The 7,302-nt window shown below is 39.2% G+C and overlaps 4 protein-coding genes across 4 annotated transcripts in view; 2 read left to right on the forward strand and 2 right to left on the reverse strand.

Moving 5' to 3' along the window:
- Positions 134-1,158, forward strand: LOC104759487 (F-box/LRR-repeat/kelch-repeat protein At1g09650-like). The gene is made up of 2 exons (XM_010482406.1): positions 134-966; positions 1,089-1,158. Exons 1-2 carry the CDS (start codon positions 134-136, stop codon positions 1,156-1,158), a joined length of 903 nt encoding a protein of 300 aa, XP_010480708.1.
- On the reverse strand, positions 1,408-3,146 carry LOC104757212 (GDSL esterase/lipase At1g28670-like). Its single transcript, XM_010479940.2, has 5 exons — positions 2,804-3,146; positions 2,452-2,670; positions 2,217-2,365; positions 1,849-2,125; positions 1,408-1,769 (listed from the first exon to the last, which is right to left on the reverse strand). Exons 1-5 carry the CDS (start codon positions 3,066-3,068, stop codon positions 1,510-1,512), a joined length of 1,170 nt encoding a protein of 389 aa, XP_010478242.1. The 5' UTR covers positions 3,069-3,146; the 3' UTR covers positions 1,408-1,509.
- Positions 4,867-6,635, forward strand: LOC104757214 (spermidine coumaroyl-CoA acyltransferase-like). Its single transcript, XM_010479942.2, has 3 exons — positions 4,867-5,749; positions 5,838-6,115; positions 6,218-6,635. The coding sequence occupies exons 1-3, from the start codon at positions 4,935-4,937 to the stop codon at positions 6,478-6,480; spliced, it is 1,356 nt and encodes a 451-aa protein (XP_010478244.1). The 5' UTR covers positions 4,867-4,934; the 3' UTR covers positions 6,481-6,635.
- LOC104757215 (pentatricopeptide repeat-containing protein At1g28690, mitochondrial) overlaps positions 6,698-7,302 on the reverse strand; it is a 4,904-nt gene continuing 4,299 nt past the window's right edge. Inside the window, exon 2 of the mRNA XM_010479944.2 lies at positions 6,698-7,252. Within this exon, the coding sequence (XP_010478246.1) occupies positions 6,744-7,252 (509 nt within the window). The 3' untranslated portion in view covers positions 6,698-6,743. The remainder of the gene's footprint in view (positions 7,253-7,302) is intronic.

Below are 7,302 nucleotides of genomic sequence, written 5' to 3' on the forward strand. Positions count from 1 at the left end.
TTTTTTTTTAAAAAAAAAAAAAAAAAAAAGGAAAAGTGTTGGTGAAGTTATAACTCTTTTTTTTGTTTATCAGATAACTAGTATAAATAAGGGTTCTGCACGATGAATAGAATTATTATTTTGCAACAACGTTATGTCGAAAAAACTTTGTTCGAGAACGGAATGTCTTTACCACGATGTCGTAGAGCTCATCCTCGAGAGAGCTCCAGCGACGTCTCTGATGAGATTCAAGGCTGTACCGAAGCAGTGGAAATCAACTATCGAATCCCCTTTCTTCCAAGAAAGACAATACAAGCATCGTCAACAATCAGGAGATCCTGATGTTCTTATGGTGTCCGTATTTGTTTACGAGGATGGTTTCACTGACCCGGAGGACGTAGAACAAATCTCGGAAATCGAATGTCTAAGAACATTGGTGGTGGGTTCATCATCATCGCTCCAGATCCCTACTCCTTGGGATAACACATATTACTTTGTTGCTGAAAGTAGCTGTGACGGTCTCGTTTGTCTCTACTTTCCTGACCGCTCCGGTTTTGTGGTCAATCCCACCACTAGGTGGCATCGAGTTCTTCCTCTTTCCGGCTATAACCAACTCATAATCGACACAGGAAAAACCATTTTGTTTGAGCCAGGGTTCGGTAAAGACAAATTCACAGGCAGATACAAGGCCGTTTGGTTATACAACTCCTCCGAGTTGTCCCTAGAGGACGGTACTGCTACTACATGCGAAGTTTTCGACTTTACCACCAATGCCTGGAGGTATGTCACTCCCTCTGCACCTTACCGGATTTTTTCCCGAGATCCTGCCTTTGTAGATGGGTCGCTTTATTGGTTCACCGTCGACTGCCCAGAAACCCAAGTTATATCTTTGGATCTTCACACCGAAGCTTTTCAAGTCATCCCTGTAACTCCTTTTGCCAATGCAAAACCTGAAAAGTTCAATATGTGCAACCTTGACGACCGCTTGTGCGTCTCCTCTATGAATTGGCCCAACCAAGATATTTGGTCGTTCAACTCTGAGAGCAAGACATGGGACAAGATTTATTCCTTAGATCTTGATCAAACTTTCAGCAAGTTTGATTTCCAAGGTCAATACCCGGTCGTGCCACTAGCACTTTTGGATGGGGACAAAGAGAAAATCGGAGCGGAGGAGCCTAGGAGGCAGTCCAAACAAAAATATCAAAATAGTAAGTCTTTTAGGTTTCTTATTTTTCCTAATTACATATTTTGGGATTTCTATATACACCTTACCATTAACAAAAAAATATATATTATAAGTTAGATATAAATTAATGGAGATTATGTCTACATTTTTTTTTTTTTGAAAAAGAGATTATGTCTACATTTACCACATCATATATAAAGTATTAGCTAGCACTTATAGCACTTAGCACTAAGCACTTATGATCATCACCTTGAGTATTTGTCATTAGTCAAATCTTGCCGTACATGCAATCTGTTCTTGTTAATAATCATCATCACATTCTTTTTACAACAAATTAATGAATCTTAACTGCTGAAGGAATACTCCTTAGCCACTGAATCAGAGTCAAGGCAGGACCAGTCAAAAGCAGGAGTTGCATAGGGGCCGTTGAGTAAACTATGAGCCATCTTCTGGTACGTGGCTTCGGTTAAATGATAACCATCCCAATTCACATGCTCAGAAGGATTTTGACAATAGCCAACTCCTTCATATCCACACTCTTTATCAATAGTGAAGTTGTATTGACCTCCGACTCCACAACATGCAGCCAAAGGGTTCTTAAATCCTAATATAAGAGAGAAACAAATATCGGTTAATGAATCAAACCGTGAAAGGTCAGTGGCAGAGTTTTAAGTGGAACGGACCGTATTTAGCTGGTTCTTGAAAAAACCGGTATAAGGAATTGTGGTAGTCGGCGTAAATGATGTTGACATGAGGATAGAGTTTTTGGAGTCGTTTGAGTTCTGTCTTAAGCTGTTCGTTGTGGTGCTCTCCAAATTCGTTGAGCCATGGGATACAACCTGTCAAAGGATCATGTTCTTGTTCTGCCACGGTCTGAAATAGAGTAAGATACGCCGCAGAACATCCTGCTGGGAAGCCTCCGGGTACTAAAAATGTTTTACCCCCTAAATCGATCAAATCCTGTAGTTTTGTTTCTTAATTTGTTATAAAAAAACATAAAACGTACATGTGACTATTTTTGTGGGGGGAGGGAAATGTAAATATATGTTACCACAATTGCAGAAGAAATAGCTTTGATGATTAGAGGAACAAGCTCTTTGGTTTCATTGATACTTTTGCCTTCGAAAAATGGGTAATTATAGTCGTTTCCTCCAATCTCTCCCATGAGTATCAGTGATTCTTCAAGAATCTCTCTACAGTCTAAACACAGAAAGAAATCAACCCCCGTCAAACCAAGCTCGATTCATCATCACTGATATAGAAGTGAACAAGGCTAAGTTACTAACCACGAGAAGATGAGGCGCAGAGGTTAGGCAAAATCTGCTTAAAGGTGTTAAGCTGAACACTTAAACTCACATTGGTGAAATCAGTCTCAATACCTTTTCCCACAAGAAACGCTCGATCCAGTGCGGTTGCTCCATACACGGCGAAATTGATCCCTTGTTCGAAGCTCACGTTTTGGGATCCAAAGTACGGCGGCACGTATGGTAGTCCCAAGAATTCAGCTGTTTGAATAGTTAGACAACATTACAAAATACTCTGGAGGAAGTAGGGTATATTACTTGATATTCACGCAAGAAAGACCTAAGGAAGATGAGAACAAGTAGTTTTTGCCTAAAGAGAGGGAAAATTAGGTACCAATGAAGTCGATGATGAGACGACCATCAGAGGCACGGCCGGTGGGAGGATGGAAGAAGCTTTCACCGTAAGGAAGAAAGGCGGTTTGAGGAAGATGATTAACGTCGGAGAGATGGAGATAGTTTCCGGTGTCGGCAATGGAATCACCAAAGCTGATGATCGATTTAAACCGCCGACACCGAGATTCTGATGAAACAAGAATGATGGTAGTGGAGAATAAGACAAGTAGAAAGCTTGAGATGAGCTTCTTCAGCGAAGAAGCCATGGGGAAGAAGAGTCGTGGTCTTTGTCGTCTCTATCACTCAATTTTTTATAGTCTTTTTTTTTGAGATCATCATTGAATAATGGCAAGAGATGAGGCAATTATTAGATTTCATTTATGATGCCAGCAAGAAAGAGTAGTATTTGGTTATTGGTTGAAAATGAAGTAACTAAAGAAACGTCAGACAAGTTGTACGCTCCCATCACAAAGTTGGATTATTCGATATCGTGGAAAATAATATAACGAAAGATTCCTTCCTTACTTTATATAGTTTTATTTATAATCATAAAAACGGATTCCTTACCTAACGAATTATAAAATGACTGAAATTGAAAACAGTTCTGAAATGATTGTGGAGATGTTTGACGCACGCGATAGTATCCGTGATCCCTTCCCTCAAGTGGCCCGATCTGCTCACTAATTTTTAATGGAGTCAATTTTTATTTGGAACTAAGTATGAATCAAATATATTAAATATTATTGAAAATAGAAATTATATTTGTTCGAGTATTACCTATCTGTGAACGAAAAATAATTTGATTCGTAAATATCAACAGAAAACCTTTAACAGATATAATAATGTCAACATAAAACATGAACTAATATACCGAAGCTATATTAGTATGATCGTTAATATATTAGTTCATAAGTCATAACACTCCAAATTTTTTATAAAACAAAAAAAAAATTGTGTTGCTAGAATTAGACGAAAAAATATATGAAAAAGGGCAGTTCTCTTAACAGGTTCGCATTTATTTTGTTTCTGTGTTTTTAGACAAATGGAATTGCTTGTTGGAACACATAAACATATACGCTGTTAACAGTGATGTTTATTTGTTTTTTTTTTTTTTGTTAGCAGTGATGCTTGTTTTAAATACCTTTTGTAACTAGAAACTGTTAGTGACGAAGTAAGGAGATAATTTGGTGTCAAGTCATTATGATTGAGGGGATAATGTATGTGACATATGTCACATAAGGAAATATGTTTTGAGGCTTGGAGTTGCCAAGTTTTATGGAAATCTTATGAATGTGAAAATCTATTTTCGAATAAAATCCTATTCGACCTTGAAGCCTCTACAATTTTCAAGAAATCTCACATTTGATTATCATTCCAACTAAAATTTCGATCTAATTCCAAAATAGGAGTATAATACACATGACAATACTGATCTAACCGAAATTTATTTAAATTATGTTGGAATCAGCACCAGTCAAGTGACTATAAAAAAAAAGGTTTAGTGGCACCATACAACTTGTGTTTTACTAATGAACCAGAACCATTTTAGTTCCACCAACTATATCTACTTCTCGACTTCTAATTTATTTTATTGTTTCTTACCAACAATTTTTTGTTCACTAGCCATCGTTTTATTCCCAAAATCAGACAGATTAAAATTATTCTTTTCACCAATTGAATTATTGAAGCTGCATTCTAGTTCACTTTTTTTTTTTTTTTTGATATCTCTTGCATGCAGTTACTCTCTTTTTCAACCACAACTTTATCTCCTTAATTAACGAAAGCAAAAAGAAAAAAAAATACTAATCTTGTGGAGGAGAAAAAAAAAAACAGTGAAGACAACAAGACAAGTATGATCTGAAAAGACTCGTACAAAAAAAACAGTGAAGACAAGTATGGTATGAGTAAGAAACTTCAAAATTGTTATGTTTGAAAACTGTTAACACCAAATTGGACATGGGACTTGACTGTTTGGTAGTTGGTGAAGCCTACCACCGTGAGCTGTCCTCAAGGCATTGAATTTGCCTTTTCTAATCGATACTTTAAGTATAAATTTGGACCCCAAAACGAACCAGAGCAAAGACCCATACCATACACACACCACGACACCAATCTTTTTTATTATCAAAGGTATGGCGACACTTGAAATTACCGAAACAACCCTCGTTCAACCTTCCCACCAACCACTCCCCAACGACCAAACACTCTCTCTCTCTCATCTCGATAACGATAACAACCTCCACGTCAGCTTCCGTTACCTCCGCGTCTACTCCTCCTCCTCCTCTTCCACCGTCGTCGGAAAATCCCCCTCCGCCGTTGTATCCGCCTCTCTAGCCACAGCTCTCGTTCACTATTACCCTCTCGCGGGAACTCTCCGTCGTTCTGCCTCCGATGATCGCTTTGAACTATACTGCACCGCTGGTCAAAGCGTGCCTATAGTCAACGCTACTGTTAACTGTACGCTCGAGTCCGTTGGGCATTTGGATGGACCTGATCCGGGTTTCGTCGAGAGATTGGTACCGGATCCGACCCGGGAAGAGGGAATGGTTAATCCTTGTATACTCCAAGTCACGATGTTTCAGTGTGGTGGTTGGGTTTTAGGAGCGGCGATTCACCATGCCATCTGTGACGGGTTAGGTGCGAGTCTGTTCTTCAATGCTATGGCGGAAATAGCTCGTGGAGCGACTAAGATCTCGATTGAACCTGTTTGGGACAGAGCACGTTTACTTGGTCCAAGGGAGAAACCTTGGGTTGGAGCTCCGGTTCGTGACTTCTTGAGTCTGGATAAGGACTTTGATCCGTACGGACAAGCCATTGGAGACGTTAAACGAGAGTGTTTCTTTGTGACCGACGAGTCTTTGGACCGGTTCAAGGCGCAATTACTTGAGAAATCGGGTTTGAATTTCACTACATTTGAAGCTCTAGGTGCTTACATTTGGCGTGCCAAGTAAGTAACACAATCGTTTTGAAATGTTTGTTTAATCAAAGTTCTTGAAATGTTTGATTTGAAAACAAGAAATTTTTGAACTGTTCAGGGTAAGAGCAACAAAGACTGGGGGAGACGAGAATGTGAAGTATGTGTATGCGATAAATATTAGAAGATTGATGAATCCACCTTTGCTTAAAGGTTACTGGGGAAACGGATGTGTGCCAATGTATGCTCAGATCAAAGCTGGAGAGCTCATAGAGCAACCAATTTGGAAAACCGCAGAGCTCATAAAACAGAGCAAATCCAATGCGAGTGATGAATACGTACGCTCCTTTATCGACTTCCAAGAGCTGCATCACAAAGATGGAATCAATGCCGGTTCAGGTAGAGAACATACAAGGACATTTTTTTCTTTTGGAAATTAAGGAAAACTCAAAACAAAGTTTAAGCTTTTTTCGGTTTTCATGTTTGGATAATGTAAAACAGGAGTGACTGGATTCACAGACTGGAGATACCTAGGGCATTCCACGATTGATTTCGGATGGGGAGGACCCGTGACAGTTTTGCCACTGTCAAACAAGTTGCTTGGAAGCATGGAACCATGTTTCTTCTTGCCATATTCTGCTGATGCTGCAGCTGGAAGCAAGGACAGTGGATTTAAGGTTCTGGTGAACCTGCGCGAATCTGCAATGCCTGAGTTTAAGGAGGCCATGGACAGGTTCCACAAAGGTGAAATTGCTCTGTCTTGATCACCAAAAAAACGAACTCTATGTACGCACAATAAACCAAAAACACAATCACAAAATCATCAGCTATGTATAAATTGCGGTTTCATCACTGAACAAATGTTTTTGAGCTCACTGTATTTGATTTGAAGAGCATGAATAAGAGAATCATTACTATATGTGTAAAACCCTCTTGAGGCAAAAAGTCTCATCTCCAATCAATCTTCTATGAATGGACCAAACCCAAAAGCATGATAAATCTGAGACTCTTATTCAAGTACCTACAATCAATCTTCTCTAGTCCAACTACGACCAATATTTTTAGATATCTTTCTTGCTTTCATCACCTCTCGGATCTTGCTCACATTGTCCCATCTATCATTAGAAGCGTATACATTGGATAATGCCAAATAAGCTCCAGGTCTTTTGTCAGCATTCAGTTTGAAAAGCTCACTCGCAGCTATGCTTGCGAGGTCAACATTACCATGCAAATTACAAGAACTGAGAAGAGCTGCCCAAACATCTGAATTATGCCTTTCCGGCATCGTCCTAACAAATTCAAAAGCTTTAGTCAATTCTCCAGCTCGTCCCATGAGATCAACCATGCAAGCATAGTGTTCCATCTTCGGTTTCAAGAAATAATCTTTCTGCATGCTCTCAAATATTTCATAACCTTTGTCAACTAAACCAGAATGTGAACAAGCAGAGAGAGCTCCAAGAAACGTTACATAATTGGGTTCTACACGAAACTCCTTCATCCTAGTGAAGAGTTGGAGTGCTTCCTCAGGGTTTCCATTTTTTCCATATCCATCAATCATCGAAGTCCACGAAAACACGTTCTTCTCT

Source organism: Camelina sativa, chromosome 17 (assembly GCF_000633955.1).
Source record: "Camelina sativa cultivar DH55 chromosome 17, Cs, whole genome shotgun sequence".
Taxonomy (NCBI): domain Eukaryota; kingdom Viridiplantae; phylum Streptophyta; class Magnoliopsida; order Brassicales; family Brassicaceae; genus Camelina; species Camelina sativa.

What these genes read in the sequence shown, in the direction of transcription:
- LOC104759487 (XM_010482406.1), top strand. Translation starts at nt 134, where the DNA reads ATGTCGAAAAAACTTTGTTCGAGAACGGAATGTCTTTACCACGATGTC. An exon ending in TGCAACCTTGACGACCGCTT is followed by an intron (nt 967 to 1,088) that starts GTGCGTCTCCTC and finishes TTGATTTCCAAG; the next exon opens with GTCAATACCCGGTCGTGCCA.
- LOC104757212 (XM_010479940.2), bottom strand. Translation starts at nt 3,068, where the DNA reads ATGGCTTCTTCGCTGAAGAAGCTCATCTCAAGCTTTCTACTTGTCTTA. An exon ending in TCTCATCATCGACTTCATTG is followed by an intron (nt 2,671 to 2,803) that starts GTACCTAATTTT and finishes CTATTCAAACAG; the next exon opens with CTGAATTCTTGGGACTACCA. An exon ending in TCAAGAACCAGCTAAATACG is followed by an intron (nt 1,770 to 1,848) that starts GTCCGTTCCACT and finishes CTCTTATATTAG; the next exon opens with GATTTAAGAACCCTTTGGCT.
- LOC104757214 (XM_010479942.2), top strand. Translation starts at nt 4,935, where the DNA reads ATGGCGACACTTGAAATTACCGAAACAACCCTCGTTCAACCTTCCCAC. An exon ending in GCTTACATTTGGCGTGCCAA is followed by an intron (nt 5,750 to 5,837) that starts GTAAGTAACACA and finishes TGAACTGTTCAG; the next exon opens with GGTAAGAGCAACAAAGACTG. An exon ending in TGGAATCAATGCCGGTTCAG is followed by an intron (nt 6,116 to 6,217) that starts GTAGAGAACATA and finishes AATGTAAAACAG; the next exon opens with GAGTGACTGGATTCACAGAC.